The 17,856-nt window shown below is 39.6% G+C and overlaps 1 protein-coding gene across 2 annotated transcripts in view; it reads left to right on the top strand.

Annotated features, from left to right (window-relative positions):
* GEMIN5 (gem nuclear organelle associated protein 5) overlaps nucleotides 1-17,856 on the top strand; it is a 49,418-nt gene that overhangs the window by 17,514 nt on the left and 14,048 nt on the right. For both annotated transcript variants that reach the window (XM_002816110.5, XM_009241222.4), the window contains exons 11-19: nucleotides 558-694; nucleotides 2,683-2,756; nucleotides 3,507-3,688; nucleotides 7,651-7,790; nucleotides 8,786-8,957; nucleotides 12,845-13,072; nucleotides 15,178-15,291; nucleotides 16,027-16,149; nucleotides 17,550-17,645. In XM_002816110.5, the coding sequence (XP_002816156.2) occupies nucleotides 558-694; nucleotides 2,683-2,756; nucleotides 3,507-3,688; nucleotides 7,651-7,790; nucleotides 8,786-8,957; nucleotides 12,845-13,072; nucleotides 15,178-15,291; nucleotides 16,027-16,149; nucleotides 17,550-17,645 (1,266 nt within the window). The remainder of the gene's footprint in view (nucleotides 1-557; nucleotides 695-2,682; nucleotides 2,757-3,506; nucleotides 3,689-7,650; nucleotides 7,791-8,785; nucleotides 8,958-12,844; nucleotides 13,073-15,177; nucleotides 15,292-16,026; nucleotides 16,150-17,549; nucleotides 17,646-17,856) is intronic.

Raw genomic sequence — 17,856 nt, 5'->3', positions numbered from 1 at the left:
AACAAATGTTTACTGGGTATTTGATTTGTGATCTACCAGTGGTAAAAGTAAAACTTGCTCTTATAGAAACCCACCAGAATTACTGTTTGCTTCTTAAATATTAACAAGAAGATTGCTGTAATACTAAGGAAATCACTGCTTTTACGACATCTCTTTGTTATAAGACATAGAAGGTCCTACTGTGCTATGTAATTCCCAAAGAATACTCATTTCTGGAAGAAAAAGCAAATTCTCAGAAGCCTTTGAGAACATATATGTTTGTTTTCTAATCCCAGCTTTTGGACCCCTATTATTATGAATACCAGAAGAATGTTTAAAGCAAATACGTTGCATCACATAAATTAATCTAGAATTACAGTAGTACAGTTTTTTTACTTCTGCTCCCAACAACTGTGTTCAGATGGAAAGAACAGTGATTTTATTCCAATGTATTAGAATGTTTCAAATATATAGTTCTTTTAAGACAACTATGTAGTATGATATGGTCATACTATAGCAACAAATAGTTAAGCTGGTGAAGTACAAAACTGATAAGTTTCTTTTCTTATTTCATACAGGAGGAGAAGGAGACAGACCTTCCCTTGCTTTATACAGCTGTGGAGGAGAAGGGATTGTCTTACAGCATGACCCCTGGAAGCTTAGTGGAGAAGCCTTTGACATCAACAAACTCATCAGGGACACCAATTCAATCAAAGTGAGTTCTTGTGGTCCTAAAGTCTTTTCTTTTTACATCACAGATCCCTCTGTGTTTCCCATCTTGCAAAATAAATGCTGTTATTGGAGATTACCATCATCATACTAAGTCATATTTCTTAAATGTTCTTATAAGGCTGTGCATGAATTTGTGAGTTATAACATGTCTTAGGAGTCTTTATCCTTGAATAAAACAAAGAGGTACCTCTCAGACAGTGAGTATGAGGCAAAAAAGCCAAAAAAGAACTGCTGAAAAAAAAAGGTTTGTCTCAATTGCAACAACAATTTATTATAAACTTTCAAGTGATATGTATAAAGCATCCTTTTCAGGCCAACCACTTTCACCAAAGTGATGCTGTGGTAAAAATAACAATAATATAGTGTCCAAATGCAACTGCATGGTGTTTTACTCAAGACAAAATTGTCATTTTGTTTTTAATTTTCTAGTAAAATGATTCTAGATTTACACATAGCTACAAAAATAATACACATAATTTGCTTATATCCTTTACCCAGATTCCCACATTTAATTACATTTGTGTTATCATTCTATCAATATGTGCCAGAACTGTCTTTTTAAAGTCATACCTTAAATGTTGAGATTTCCTTATTTCCTTACCCTTTGTTTTTTTTTTGTTTTTTTTGTTTTTTTTGTTTTTGTGACAGAGTCTTACCCTGTCGCTCAGGCTGGAGTGCAGTGGCGTGATCTCGGCTCACTGCAACCTCCGGCCTCCTAGGTTCATGAGATTCTCCTGCCTCAGCCTCCCAAGTATCTGGGACTGCAGGCATGGGCCACCATGCCCAGCTAATTTTTGTATTTTTTAAGTACAGATGGGGTTTCACCATGTTGGCCAGGCTAGTTTTGAACTTCTGAGCTCAAGTGATCCACCTGCCTTGGCCTCCTTACCCTTTCAAATAAGTATTTTTATTTATTTACTTATTTATTTTTTGAGACAGAGCCTTGTTCTGTCGCCCAGGCTGGAGTGCGGTGGTGCGATCTCAGCTCACTGCAGCCTCCTCCTCCCGGATTCAAGTGATTCTCATGTCTCAGCCACCTGAGTAGCTGGGATTACAGGCACGTGCCAAGACTGGCTAATTTTTGTGTCTTTAGTAGAGACAGGGTTTCACCATGTTGGCCAGGCTGTGGTCTCGGACTCCTGGCCTCAAGTGATCCACCCAGCTTGGCCTCCCAAAGTACTGATTATAGGCATGAGCCACCATGCCCAGCCCATATGAGCATTTTTATATTATTGCTCATTACTTTTATGTCTAGTATAAAAGTAACATTTAGTTATAAATTGGATTCTGTTGTTGATTATATTCCCTCATTGTCTTTAATTTTATCTAAACATTACCATTCAGCAATGAATAAAAGAGACAAAATTCCTGTTCCTAAGACTCTTTTAATTTATTGGCACTTGAATGTATGGATCAGAGGTTCATACTAGGAGTCTAAGCTGGAAATAGAAATTTTGAATCCCTTCACAATAATGATAGATGAAGAAGCTGTGGGCATGTATGAGGTGGGCTAAAGAGACAATTAACAAGAGAAGACGGCCCAGGCAGCCTTGGGGAATACCAGCATATAGATATGGGAGGGAAATGATTCAGGGAAAGAAGCTTTGAAGGGATAGAAAACAAGGAGAGTGTATATAGCTTTCTTTAAGGACCCATGGTCCCCACGTTGTCCAAGCTGATGGGCACAGATCAGTTTAATTAAGTATATAATTCACAAGGTTAAGCATTGTAAACATTTAGTACTTATTGGCCTTGGAGGTTTTTTTGTTTTGTTTTTTTGGCCCAGTTAGGAAATGAGAATTAGAATGCGTGTTCTTAGTAATCCTTTGACTAATTATGTAGATTATTTACAAGAATAGCTGTTGTATAGTTAAACCGTTTTTAAACTCTAGCGATTTTTTTTTTCTCATGCTGTCATTGCTGATTTGTGAGATATGTATATAGTCAAGATTGGTTTGTTTTGCTTTCTAGTACAAATTGCCTGTACACACAGAGATAAGTTGGAAAGCAGATGGCAAAATCATGGCTCTTGGCAATGAAGATGGGTATGTATTTGCTTCTTTAGGATAAAAAATTTGCAATTGCACATATATTTGATTCACAAGCTGACTAATGCCATCTGTAATGTTAGCTGGGGAGGCCCAGTTGTATTTGGTATTTTGATTTATTCTTGATATCCTCCACTGATCCAGGAGTGCCTTGTGTCTTTGAGAGCTACAGAATTATTTAGATATTTTCAGCCCATTGAGAGTATTTGGCTACACTGTATTTTGGCTGTCTTGTGCCTCACAAAATGGTCACCTCCTATGTTGAACTGCCTAAATCTCCATTTTTTTAAAGTAAGCCTAGTCAGAAATGCTTTTTAGGTCTATGTCCTGACCAGTGTTAATCATAGTAACACAGTCCTAATTCAGCCATTGATCTGTTAATTATTTTAGCTTCTCCCTATCATCATTTGTCATTACTGCCTGATGAACACAATTTTATCAAGCATTGTTAGAATGCTAGGAGATTGTTACACTGAGGTAGTGTGGAAAGTTAAAATTTTTAAAAATTAATTTTTTTAAGAAAAGAATTGTTAGGATATTGCTAGAATTTTTAAAAGCTAAATATACTTTTTGGAATAACTTTTTATACTTGATTTTTTATGAGAGAATGACCTTTGCAGTGTTAGAAAGGGTTATCCTTTTCCACCTCATCTTTCCTTGACTGATGGAATGAGGGAGCTACTATTTGCGTTGTAACTTGTAATTTGATCATCTATCTTTCTTGTTTTGATGTGTTTCTTATTCCAGATCAATAGAAATATTTCAGATTCCCAACCTGAAACTGATCTGTACTATCCAACAGCATCACAAGCTTGTGAATACCATTAGCTGGCATCATGAGCATGGCAGCCAGCCAGAACTGAGCTATCTGTTGGCCTCTGGCTCCAACAATGCAGTAATTTACGTACACAACCTGAAGACTGTCATAGGTAACTTTGGTTTCTTTCATACTGGGGATGATATCGTTTGTTCAGCTACTTTCCATTCTAATTATGTTACTTTTTACTTTGTTTTTGACATTATAATAAAATAAGTATTATTCTTACTACTTTTTCTGTTTCAAAAGTAATAGATTCATCTTATTTTAAAATTCTTTCAAACATGACAAAAATGGTAACAGAAAATGAAGTTGGCCAGGCACAGTTGCTCACACCTGTAATCCTGGCACTTTAGGAGGCCACAATGAGAAGATTACTTGTGGCCAGGATTTTGAGACCAGCCTGTTAAACAGTGAGGCTCTGTCTCTACAAAAAATTGAAAATAAAAAACAAATTTGCCAGGTTAGAGGTGCACACCTGTAGTCCCAGCTACTTGGGAGGCTGAGCTGGGAGGATCATCTGATTCTAGGAGTTTGAGGCTGCAGTGAGCTATATTTGCACCACTGCACCCTAGCCTGGGTTACAGAGCACACCCTATCTCAAAAAAGAAAGAAAAAAAAATGGAGTTTTCCCCTAAAATTTCGTCATTCAATAACCAGTGTTATTAGTTTGCTGTATATTTTCTGTAGATTTTATGAAGTCATAGCCTACATATGTATATATGTTAGTATATATTAATAGGTTTGCACTTCTGTGTACTTGTGTGAAAGAATAATCTGTTCCTAGCTAAAAATAAATTGCTATATATAATATATACTGCTTGCAGATTTTTTCTCTAAATTTACAATATTTATCATGGACATCTTTTTATGTCAGTAGATAAGGATCTATCTTGCCGTTATTAACAAATATCTGTCAGCCAGGCACAGTGGCTCATGCCTGCTATCCTAGCACTTTGGGAGGCCATAGTGGAAGGATAGCTTGAGACCAGGAGTTTGAAATCAGCCTGGGCAATGTAGGGAGACCCCACCTATACAAAAAATAAAAATTAAAAAAAAAACAGTTATCTGTTCATTCCATTATATGGGCTTACCATAATGTATCCATTCCACAATTAAATGACATTCAAATTATTTTTTTTACAATTTAAGTATTATTACAGTAAACTGCCTTATACATAGGTCTTCATGAACATGAATGAATAATTTTTGTACAGAAAATTCTAGAAGTGGAATTGCTAGGTAAAAAGATGTAGTTTTTTATACTTATTACTAAGCGGCTCTCCAAAAACATGCCATTTAATACTTCAGCCAGCCGTTTTTGAGTGTTACACACACAGAGGACACATACCTCATTCCCGTGTTTGATTGCATCTGATTCTCACAGTCCTGTGAGGGTGATAGGTAACATTATCCTCATTTTCCCAATGATTAAACTGAGGCCCAGAAAGGTAGCTAACTTATTCGAGCAAGTAGCATCGCTAATACATGATAGGGCCTAGATTCAACCTTAGAGTGTCTAATTGCAGTGTCTGTATGTGTTCTAGCAAGTACTATTCCATGCTTAATGAGTTAACTTTCATATGGGTATGATTTATTCCATAAGGAATCTTAAGTTTCATTGAGGCCCCTTCGGCACCTGGAAAACCATAGTAGGTGGTCAGAAGATCCATTTTTAAATATGAATGAAGTGGGATTACTTTTTTTCCTAATATGAAGAAATCATAATCTGACACTAAACTGTTTTCAGAGTGCTATAAAACATGTGCTCTCAGCCATAGTGAAAATAGTTACATTTTTCATTTCTCTAGAATTTACTTCAGTAGTTTTCTAAGAATCCTATGTGTAACAAGAAAAAATATTTTTGGTTCTAGTAGTGACTCCTGAGTTAAAAACAATATGGAAAAAGTATTAAAATGTAGATGTATTTTCCTAGTAATAAATAGTAGACAGTGTATAACTAATGAACATAAGTTAGAAAGCTGATTCTTGTCCTTATGATTATTATTGGGATTCTAAATTAATCATCCACTTTATATCATATCTACTAAATAATAGAGAAAGGAAGAAAACTGCCAGAATCCATTTTAATTTTTACCTTCTTATTTTGAAATATTTGAGACATAGAGGAAAGTTATAAGAATTGTACAAAGAAATCGCATATACATTTTCCTATTAATAGATTCAACAATTTTTAATGTGTTGTCATATTGGCTTTATTCTGTGTGCGTGTATGTATGTAGTTTTTCCTACCAATTATCAGTTTGTTAGTTTAACTTAATATATAATAGTTTAATCTTTCCCTTAAAATATACACAACTATTATTTGTCAATTTAAACAAATAGTTTAGGCTAAGTGTGGTGGCTCATGCCTATAATCCTAACACTTGAGGAGACCATGGCAGGAAGATCACTTGATCAGCCGGACATGATGGGTACCTATAGGCCCAGTTACTCACAGGCTGAGGTGGGAGCATCCCTTGAGCCCAGGAGTTGGAGGCTGTGATTAGCTATATGACTATGTCACTGTACTCCACCCTTGGTCACAGGATAAGACCTAGTCTCTTTAAAAAAAAAAAAAAAGAAAAAAGTAAAATAATGTAATCGGCCACCCATATTCTAGTTGTGTCAGTTGATCCAATAATGTCCTTAATAGTGATTTTTTTTTTTCTCCAGCGCAGATTCCAACGCAGGATCACCTATTTGCATTTTGTTGTCATGTCTCTTTAGTCTCCTTTCATCTATAATAATTTCTCAGTCGTTTAAAAATTATTTATTTAGGCCAGACATGGTGGCTCATGCCTATAATCCCAGCACTTTGGGAGGCTGAGGTGGGCGGATCGAAACCAGCCCGCCCTGGTTCAGAGTTCGAACCAGCCTGGCCAACATGGTGAAACCCTGTCTCTACTAAAAATACAAAAATTAGCTGGGCATGGTGGCACATGCCTATAATCCCAGCTACTCAGGAGGCTGAGGCAGGAGAATGGTTTGAACCTGGGAGGCGGAGGTTGCATTGAGCCGAGATCGTGCCATTGCACTCCAGCCTGGGAGACAAGTGAAACTCCATTTCAAAAAAAAAAATTATGTGTGTATTTATTTATTTTTTAGAAACTGGGTCTCACTGTATTGTTCAGGGTGGAGTGTAGTGGTGCAGTTATAGCTCACGACAGTCTCCAATTCCTGGGCTCAAGCCATCCTCCCACCTCAGCCTCCTGAGTAGTTGGGACTACAGGCGCATACCACCATGCCCAGCTAGGTTGGTTTTTGTTTTTTGTGTTTTCCTTTTTTTTTTTTTTTTTTTTTTGAGACAGGGTCTCACTCTGTCACCCAGGCTAAAGTACAGTGGCACAATCTCAGCTCACTACAACCTCTGCCTCCCAGGCTCAAGCAGTCCACCCATCTCAGCCTCCTATGTAGCTGGGACTATAGGTGTGCACCAACACACCCAGTTAATTTTTGTATTTTTTTGTAGAGTCAGGGTTTCAACAGGCTGGTCTTGAACTCCTAGACTCGAGCAATTTGCCCACCTTGGCCTCCCAAAGTGCTGGGATTATAGGCGTGAGCCGACACGCCTGGCCAAGCCAGACTTTTTAAAATCTTATGTGACATTTTTGAGGAATATAGGGCACTCGTTTTGTAGATGCTTTCTCATTTTGCATTTGTCTGGTATTTTCTCATGACTGTATTCAAATTATGCATTTTAGCTAGAATATCCTATAAGCGATAATGAGACCTGACACTTCTTGTGGTAATCTATATGCTAAGCACTGTGGATGTGTCCACACTCTTAATAACTAACAATGTTGCCTGCTAAAAATCACCTAGACTCGGGAGGCCGAGGCAGGAGAATCGCTTGAACCCGGGAGGCGGAGGTTGCAGTGAGCCAAGATTGCGCCATTGCACTCCAGCCTGAGCAACAAGAGCAAAACTCCATCTCAAAAAAAAAAAAAAAATTACCTAGAAAGTATATGGCAAAATCTTGATTCTTGTCATGTGAATGCCTTCCTGGATGTACTTTGTTTTGTTTTTTGTTATTACTAGTAGCAGCAGTGATGTCTTTCCCTTGCCTTTTAGAGAGTAGCCCTGAGTCTCCAGTGACCATTACAGAGCCCTACCGGACCCTCTCAGGGCATACGGCCAAGATTACCAGTGTGGCGTGGAGCCCACATCATGATGGAAGGCTGGTATCTGCTTCCTATGATGGTACAGCCCAGGTACTATTGTGTCCTTGTCCCTGTGGGTCCTTCACTGTGTACTCTAACAAATTCTTTCTTTTTTTCCCCCAGTTGTGAACAGGTTTCTCCTCCCCCATTATCATCATCTACAGAAGGAGATTTTCTGGGCTCTAGGAGGCATTTTAGTTTCATTCTGCATAGCTGGGCCCAGGCTAAGACTGGGTTTTTTGTTTTTTTTTTTACTTAGATGAAGGGGAAAGTATTGATAGGAGCTAGCTAACTCTAACATTTTTACAGATTTCATTCTGACTCATTATCAGTATGGACTAATATGATATGCAAAGTACTCTCTTCTGTTCAGACACTGAAATGTTGGCTAAAAATCACAAAACAATTTTTAATATTAAATTGGTAAGTCAGAAATCTCCAAGTTCTAAATAAATAAAGATGAAATGCCAAGCCAGATCTATGAGGGAGGACTTGTGGATATCAGAACTAGAGCTGGGGACCTAACATCTATGATGTATCTCGCTCAGTGTTGAGTTGTAATTGAGCCATCTGCACAAAGCTGGGAGCCGCAAAGGGCTGCCTTCTGTGAAACTGAGTTCAGAATAATTCAAGAAATAGAAAGGGAATTGGCCAGTTACTCAAGGAATTGGAGACAAAAGAATCACCTATGAGAAATTAGAAGTCTAATTTCTGTACTAGATGTGAGCTATTTCCTTCATGATACCAGAATCTCAAGCCCAAAAGTTAACATACAGTATTGGTTCGAGACAGTGAAATCCACAGGACACCAGTAGAAGCTCATTCAAACTCATCCCCGTAGGAATGTCTATGCATCTCCAAGCACAGAAGTCTCTCACAGGAAATAGTACTCTTCTGAAATTGAACTTCTAAGAGAAAACTCTAAATCCCCTGAGGAAATAAGAGGCTGCAGATTGTTTTTGTTTTTTTTTTTAATGAGGAAACATACTGCCCAAACAATAGAATAACCAGAAAATGTCTATTCAGCCATGTGCTTTTGGGTTTAGGTGTGGGATGCTCTCCGGGAAGAGCCCCTGTGCAATTTCCGAGGACATCGAGGTCGACTGCTTTGTGTGGCATGGTCTCCTTTGGATCCAGACTGCATCTATTCAGGGGCAGATGACTTTTGTGTGCACAAGTGGCTCACTTCCATGCAAGATCATTCCCGGCCTCCTCAAGGTCAGTCAGAACCTAGAGCTTATCTAATTCTTTTTCTCCCTTTCTTAATAATTGAGTTAATCAGGATTGAGCAAGGAAGACATTCGTGTAGGGCATTAGTGTCAGTAGGGCAGGGGTCTGAGCCTAAGCAAGAAGGCAGCCACAAGGGCTTGAGAACAACAATACCCACAATAGGAAAGAGCATACCTAGCACTCAGATCTTGGTTTCTTTTTTGAGACAGAGTCTCGCTCTGTTGCCCAGACTGGAATGTAGTGGCGCGATCTTGGCTCACTGCAGCCTCCACCTCCTGGGTTAAAGCGATTCTCACACCTCGGCCTCCCTAGTAGCTGGGACTACAGGTGTGCACTACCATGCCTGGCTAATTTTTTTGTGTTTTTAGTAGAGACGGGGTCTAGCTATGTTGGCCAGGTTGGTCTCAAACTCCTGGCCTCAAGTGATCTGCCCACCAACCTCCCAAAGTGCTAGGATTACAGGCATGAGCCACCGTGCCCAGCCCAGATCTTGGTTTCTAAATGACATTCTCCACTAGAAATGTCCATGGCTTCTTGGAGAAATGGCTGGTTCCAGTCTGGGACAGGAAGAATACAAACTGAACCTGGAACATTCTTATGCCAGAAAGGAAGGCAGTACTCAAAGAATTCAGGAGACATGTCAAAAGGACAAAAGAAACAGCTTGAAGAGGCTCCCACTGACCAAATCTGGGACAATTGTTGAACGTAAGAGGAGGCTGGGTGCGATGGCTCACGCCTGTAATCCCAGCACTTTGGGAGGCCGAGACAGGCGGATCACAAGGTCAGGAGATCGAGACCATCCTGGCTAACAGGTGAAACCCTGTCTCTACTAAAAATACAAAAAATTACCCGGGCGTGTTGGCGGGTGCCTGTAGTCCCAGCTACTCGGGAGGCTGAGGCAGGAGAATGGCATGAACCCGGGAGGCGGAGCTTGTAGTGAGCTGAGATTGCGCCACTGCACTCCTGCCCGGGTGGTGACACAGTGAGACTCCGTCTCAAAACAAACAAAAAAAAAAAAAAAAGAAAATAAGAGGAAAATTCCATTTCTGGCTGAGAAAGATTAATTGGTATCTGACTTGCCATAAGCAACTAGAAAGCTAGACAAAATATATTAAGCAGCTGCTGAGCACAGTGGCTCATGTCTGTATTCCCAGCACTTTGGGAAGCCAAGGCTAGAGGATCACTTGAGGCCAGGAGTTTGAGACCAGCCTGGCAACAGAGCGAGATCCCATCTCTACCAAAAATTACAAAATAAAAGCAAATAGGAAAAATTGGCCAAGCATGCTGGCTCACTCCTATAATCCCAACACTTTGGGTTGCTGAGACAGGAGGATGGCTTGAGCCCAGGAGTTCAGGACTAGCCTGGGCAACATAGGGGGACACTGTCTCTGTGAAATAAGTTTTTTTCTGTAATTTTAAATGAAAGAATATATTAAACAACTAGAAATTTACACCCAAAGAAATGAAATGATGTGTCCACATAAAGACTTGTAAAAGAATGCTCATAGTAGCTTTATCTGTGATCACCAAAAACTGGTAACAATCCAAATGTCCATCATCAGATAAATGAATTAATTGTGGTATATCCCTACAGTAGGCTTCTATTCCACAATAAAAAGAAGGTAACAACTGATAAAGAACAAAATGGATGAATCTAGAAAAACATTATGCCAAGCAGAAACAGCCAGGCACAAAAGACTACATACTGTCTAATTCTGTTTATGTGAAATTCTTTTTTTTTTTTTTTTTTTCTTGAAACGGAGTCTTACTCTCTCACCCAGGCCAGAGTGCAGTGGTGTAGTCTCGGCTCACTACAACCTCTGCCCCCCCAGGTTCGAACAATTCTCCTGCCTCAGCCTTTTCAGTAGCTGTGACTATAGGTGCATGCCTCACACCCAGCTAATTGTTTGTGTTTTTAGTAGAGACAGGGATTCACCATGTTGGCCAGGCTGGTATTGAACTCTTGACCTCAGATGATCTGCCCACCTCAGCCACCCAAAGTGCTGGGATTATAGGCGTGAGCCACTGCACCTGGTGTATGTGAAATTCTTCAACAGGCAAAACTAAACCACAGTGAGAGCAAATTAGTGATTGCCTAGGGCTCAAGCAGGGGTATATCTTACCACAAAGAGGCTTGATGGAAATATTAGATTAGTACAAAAGTAATTGTGGTGGTGGTAGGTACTTTGATAACTCATCAAAGTATTTAAAAATGGGTGTATTTTATTACCCCTCAGTAAAGATGATTTTAAAGTAAGCAAAGGATAAAAACCTTAAAATGTAAATGTAGAAACCTTAAAAATGTAAATATAACAGTAATGGAAGAATTCATGAGTCCAGACTGATATAATAAATAAATGGGGAGAAGCACAAGCTCTTCCTTGTGGTAGGATGCCAATTAGATGCCAAGCTCTTCCTTGTGGTAGAATGTAGAGTGAAATCCTGGAATTAGAAGTTCACTGTGTGGGCCAGGCACAGTAGCTCATGCCTGTAATCCCAGTACTTTGGGAGGCAAGCTGATCACTTGAGCCCAGGAGTTTGATACCAGCCTGGCCAGCATGAAAAAACCCCATCTCTACAAAAAAAAAAAAAAAAATACAAAAATTACCCAGGCATGGTGTCGCACACTTGTAGTCCCAGCTATTCAAGAGGCTGAGGCAGGAGGATTGCTTGAGCGTGGAAGGTCAAGTAAGGCTCTGTGAACTGAGATTCTGCCACTGCACTCCAGCCCAGACAACAGAACAAGAGCCTGTCTCAAAAAAAAGAAAAAAAGAAAAAACAAACTCACCATTTGGCAGTCATCATAGTAACAATTTTTAATCAAGAAACATCAGTGAATACTAAAACTAGTAGATGCAAATACTTAGTAGTTAAACAGGGGAAATACCCTTTTAGGGAGTAACTTGCAAGACACCCCCTTAATCAGGTGATCAAAGTAAACCAAATGGGACAAATAAAAATTAGCTGCTACCTTATAGATTGCCCTGGATGAACACAGCAGCACTAATGTGCATTCCAGCTAAAGATGCATACCCTAAATCTAGTCATGAAAAACATCTGGCAGACCTAAATTGAGGGAAATTGGACAAAATAACTGTCCTGTAATCTTCAGAAGTTTCAAATTATGAAAGTCAAAGGAAAACCATGCAACTAACTGTTCCAGGCTGAAGGGAACCAGAAAGACCTGACAACCAAATGTACTGTGTGATCCTGGATTGATTCCTTTTGCTATAAAAGACATCTGGGTAGGCCGGGTGTGGTGGCTCACGCCTGTAATCCCAGCACTTTGGGAGGCCGAGGTGGGCAGATCACCTGAGGTCGGGAGTTTGAGACCAGCCTGACCAACATGTGAAACCCCGTCTCTACTGAAAATACAAAAATTAGCTGGGCGTGGTGGCGCGTGCCTGTAATCCCAGCTACTCAGGAGGCTGAGGCAGGAGAATCGCTTGAACCCAGGAGGCAGAAGTTGTGGTGAGCCGAGATCTCGCCATTGCACTCCCGCCGGGGCAAGAAGAGCGAAACCATCTCCAAAAAGAAAAAAATAGACATCTAAATAGAGAGTATGGATTAGGTGGCAGTAATGAATCATGTTAATTTCCTGATTTCCGTGGTTGTACTATGGTGATGTCGGAGCATGTCCTGTTCATAAGACACACACTAAAATATTTGGGTGTTATTGGGCATCATGTTTATGATTTAATGAAATTTCAAAAGGGTTTGGTTAATATTGTGATAATTCTAAAAGTTCATTGAGAAGAAAGGGAATGGGTAAAAATGCTATTAAAGAGTAATGAGATATTGGAGTTTACCACCTAGAGTGCTTTTAACCAAGAATGTATACTTTAGTCTGTCCTTCTTTATTGTGATTCTTGTAGGCAAAAAAAGTATTGAATTAGAGAAAAAACGGCTCTCTCAACCTAAGCCAAAGCCCAAAAAGAAGAAAAAGCCCACCTTGAGAACTCCCGTAAAGCTGGAATCGATTGATGGAAATGAAGAAGAGAGCATGAAGGAGAACTCGGGACCTGTTGAGAATGTTGTGTCAGACCAAGAAGGGGAGGAGGAAGCACAGGAGCCAGAATTACCCTGTGGCCTTGCTCCAGCAGGTATGTGGCAGAATCCTGTGTATCACTAGGATTTCATGGTCGTGTCTGGGAAACTAAGCTAGGTGCTTATTCAGTTTGAAACTTCGCTGTTCCCATTTTTCCAACTCTTGGAAACAGCATTAGTTTTTTTTTGTTTTTTTTTCAAGCTTTATTCAAGTCTCCAAAATAAACATCTTTGAAGTTTTAAAGGGGTTCTAGTGGATGTTTGCGGTGGAAATAGAAAAGTTCTATAGAGAAAACTTCTTATTCAACTTGGGCAAGGTAAAACCGTGGGACAAAGCGAAGCTGGGGCAGTTGTGTACATAGGAACTTACATGGGAAAAGTTTTAACAGTATGACATCAGTAGCCACATTTGGTGAAAGAAACCAATGTCCCTTACAAATGTCTGACCTAGAAGCTACCACCACTGTGGGAACTTGGAAGCTCTCACCCCTCTTACGTGGAGTTTGTACGTGGCTTTCTGTCTTCTCACAGAAAAAAAATGTGTGAATGGTTATTAGGTTCTTCTAGTGAGTTAAGCTGTAGTGGTGGCTCTCAGATGTCTCACAAAACAGTGTTCTATCAGTAACAAAAAAACTATTAGGTAAAAATTTTAGCACTCTTTTTATTTTGTACATTTACCTTAAATATCTGGTCCCTGATAAACGATTAAATAGCAAACAGTGTAAGTAGAAGCAATAACTCATACTTAATTCTAAAACAGAATACATTGATGTGACAGTATTGAAATGGCTAGAATATAGGATACAAGGCATTCCTGATGCTCTCCATCCCAAGGAATAGCTGTTAGACACATAGTTGGGGTAAATAAAGAGCAAAAAGCCTAATGGATTTATTATTTTGGCTCATCAGAATGCTTTTCTAGTCGGATACAGTGACACATACCTCTAGTCCCAGCTCCTCAGGAGGCTGAGGCAGGAGAACCTCTTGAGGCCAGCCTGGACAACACAGCAAGACCCCCATCTCTTTATTTTTCTTTTTTTTAAAAAAGCCTTTCTTTCACAAAATGGCTATACAAAATATGGATCAACAAGTTGTTTCTAAAAAATTCCTGTGCTCAGGATTGTGACACCGTATTGCATACACCTAATATTCTCTATTATTAAAGTTACTCCTGTTAGTATAATTAAATATGCAATTAGTACTTTATGACCTAGAAATGTAAAAAGTGCTTTGTCACTTGAGCAAAGTATAGGAACTCCTTGGCTTATGGTATAAAGTTGTGGAGGGCTGGAAGCTTTTTCCTTAGTCAAAGTTCAAAGTAAGGCGGGCATGGTGGTTCATGCCTATAATCCCAGCACTATGGGAGGCCAAGGAAGGAGACTTGCTTCAGCCCAGGAGCTTGAGACTAGCCTAAGCAACATAGGGAACCCCCATCTTTGCAAAAAATATAAAAATTACCAAGATAATGGCTTGTGCCTATAGTCCTAGCCACTCTGGGAGGCTGAGGAGGGGAGGATCACCTGAGCCCAGGAGGTTAAGGCCTCAGTGACTATGATCGCACCGACTGCACTCCAGCTTGGGCAACAGTTATATCTTATCTCTAACCAAAAGAAAAAAAAAAATTCAAAGTAAGCCAGAAGCAGTGGCTCACGCCTGTAATCACGCCTGTAATCCCAGCACTTTGGGAGGCTGAGGCAGGTGGATCACCTGAGGTCAGGAGTTTGAGACCACCCTGGCCAACATGGCGAAACCCTGTCTCTACTAAAAATACAAAAATTAGCCAGGTATGGTGGCTTGTGCCAGCTACTGGCGAGGCTCAGGCAGGAGAATTGCTTGGACCTAGGAGGCAGAGGTTGCAGTGAGCCAAGATCGCGCCACTGAATTTCCAGCCTGGGCGACAGAGTGAGATTTCGTCTCAAAAAAAAAAAAAAAAAACCCAAAGTAATAGACTTACAGATTCCTGAAAACAGCTAGTTTGGGAGGTGGGAAAGGGGAAACTACCCCTACTTCTTTTCCAATGCATTTTATCTCAAAAGTTTTGGTAATAGATGAATTGATTATATTGCTGAGCTTGGAATGGCTCTTAATTTTTAAAAAGAACTGAAATTCTGTATTATTTTTATCCTCAACTTTTTTTTTTCCTTTTTCCCACATGATGTAGTTTCTAGAGAACCAGTTATCTGCACTCCAGTTTCCTCAGGCTTTGAAAAGTCAAAAGTCACCATTAATAACAAAGTCATTTTACTGAAAAAGGAGCCACCAAAAGAGAAGCCAGGTTGGTATCTAGTAATTAAAAGACAGCATTTTGTTAAAGCAGCCTAAAATATTACATATATTACATGCAACTGTCAAAAAACAGTGTGGTTTCTTGTTTGTTTTTTTAGGTTCAAAATATTTATAGGTTTTCTGATTATGGGTTTTTTGTTTTTTTGTTTTTTTGTTTTGAGACAGATTTTCACTGCAGTCACCCAGGCTGGAGTGCAGTGGCACACTCTCGGCTCACTACAAACTCCACTTCCCGGGTTCAAGCGATCCTCCTTCCTCAGCCTCCCGAGTAGCTGGGATTACAGGCACCCACCACCACTCCCAGCTAATTTTTGTTATTTTTAGTAGAGATGGGGATTCACCATGTTGGCCAGGCTGGTCTCGAACTCCTGGCCTCAAGTGATCCGCCCGCCTCAGCCTCCCAAAGTGCTGGGATTACAGGCATGAGCCACTGTGCCCAGCCTTCCACTTCCATTTTGGGTCATGCTTTTGAATTTTTTTTAGCACTTGATGAAATGTTTTGCAGTTGTTGATATTACATCATAAATGTTAGCAAGAGCGTTTTTGTGTGTATTGTGAACAATGCCCACAGCAAATTTATTTTGAAAGCCTCTTTATTAGGAGGAGGAACTTTTCTCTGCCTGTGGTGTGGTCCTGCCAGTAGGTTACATTCACACAATAGGCATTCCGTTTTATGTTTCTGATCAGCTCCCCTTCAGATAGTATGTACTTTATTAAATTTCAGAAACCTTAATCAAGAGGAGAAAAGCTCGTTCCTTGCTTCCCCTGAGTACAAGCCTGGACCACAGATCCAAAGAGGAGCTTCATCAGGACTGTTTGGTACTAGCAACTGCAAAGCACTCCAAAGGTACAAAAATGTACTTCCTTGGCCCATCCATAGTCTTCTGGGACTGGCATATAAGGGATGTTTACTTATTTATTAAATGAATGCCCAAAGAAATGTCTAAAATTGTTTTCTGTATTTTTATGTTCTCCAGCCTTCCCTTCCCTCCACAGCCCTACACCCCCACACCCTGCTGCCAAACTCCCCATTGTGACCCACTGTCAGCACTGCCATGGCTTTGAGATGTAGCGCTCTGCTTTTATTCTAAATCTAGTTCCTCCCAGCCATCTGTGTGCCAGAATTGGTATGTTGGCCTAAATATCTCAGCATGAATAAACTCCTTCAACTCTTTTCCCCATTGAACAGTATCCTTATGGAGAAAAAAATATTTTTTTTCTTATTGGAAATATGCCCATAATATGGCAGTTTCTTAAAAAAAAATTTGATGGAAGCTTTTGCTTTGGAAGTTTTGTTTTGGAGGGTTGTTTTATTTTTGTCTTTCAAAGTCTTCATTTAATGTCCACTATTTTGATATTTTAATAACTTTATTTTTTAAATTTGAAGTTTACATGTGGAAAAGGGATGCACATAATAGAATGAAATTGAAACAGTATAAAAAGAAAGTAAATCTCACCAGGCACAGTGGTTCGTGCCTGTTGTCCCAGATGCTTAAGGGGCTGAAGCAAAAGGATCACTTGAGCTCACTTCAAGGCCAGCCTGGGCAACATAGTGAGACCCTCTCTCTATTTAAAAAAAAAAAAATTTTTTTTAATTTTTTTTTTTTTCAAAATAAATCTTCCTCCCAGTCCTCTGTTTCTCCTCCCCAGGAATGGAGGACCATCCTGCCTCCCAGTTACTGTCTCCCCCTACCCTAACAAGGGTGGTCACTATCCTGGGCTTCCATTTCTTTCTTTCTTTTGAATTTTTGTACTGTTTTGTCTGTATTACATAATCAAACTATTATCAGTTTATTGTGTCTTGATGGAGATGTTTTATGCTTTTATTATATACATAGCCTTTTTGGAGCTTTGTGATGACTTCCTATAACTTACATAGTTAACCTAGTTTCACATTATTTTCCTTACTGGAAAATTACTCAGTTGACTTTTTTTTTTAAGCAAAGGATGAATATTGAATCCCCTTGTGGTAAGTCCCAGTGAATATTAAGGACTTTCTTTTACTTATTAATATTGTTTTGCTTGTTTTTTACTGCACTTAAATATGTTCTGATTTTGGGTTCACTTTTAACATTTTAAGTGTTTTTGTGTTTTGCTCCCTTTGTAACTGCAGGAGTTTCTGTTAGAGCTCCGATTCTCTCAGTGTCTGAAGTGGGTGTTCCAAACATACATTCGGAAGTTATTGGACAGAAAACTGTAATCAATGTAATGACTTCATCTGATTTTTTTGCCTTTTTAAATTAACAGAGCTGAATGAAGATGTGTCTGCTGATCTTGAGGAAAGATTTCATCTGGGGCTTTTCACAGACAGAGCTACCCTGTACAGAATGATTGATATTGAAGGTGAGGCAAATCTAGTCAACATAATCTCATCCATCTTTATACTTTCCCAACATTTTGTGTGCACCTCTTTGATGGCTGTCATCCTGTGATATTATAATGGTTGGTTTTACGTGTCAGCTAACTAGGTTTTGAGCTCCCTGATTTACATATTGATAACAACCCTTGCATCATCAAAGGATCCTAAACATACAGCATTCACTCTGAGTACATG

This window comes from Pongo abelii, chromosome 4, assembly GCF_028885655.2.
Source record: "Pongo abelii isolate AG06213 chromosome 4, NHGRI_mPonAbe1-v2.0_pri, whole genome shotgun sequence".
Lineage (NCBI taxonomy): Eukaryota > Metazoa > Chordata > Mammalia > Primates > Hominidae > Pongo > Pongo abelii.
Note: the sequence above shows the minus strand (reverse complement) of the source record. Positions and strands in the feature narration are given on the sequence as shown.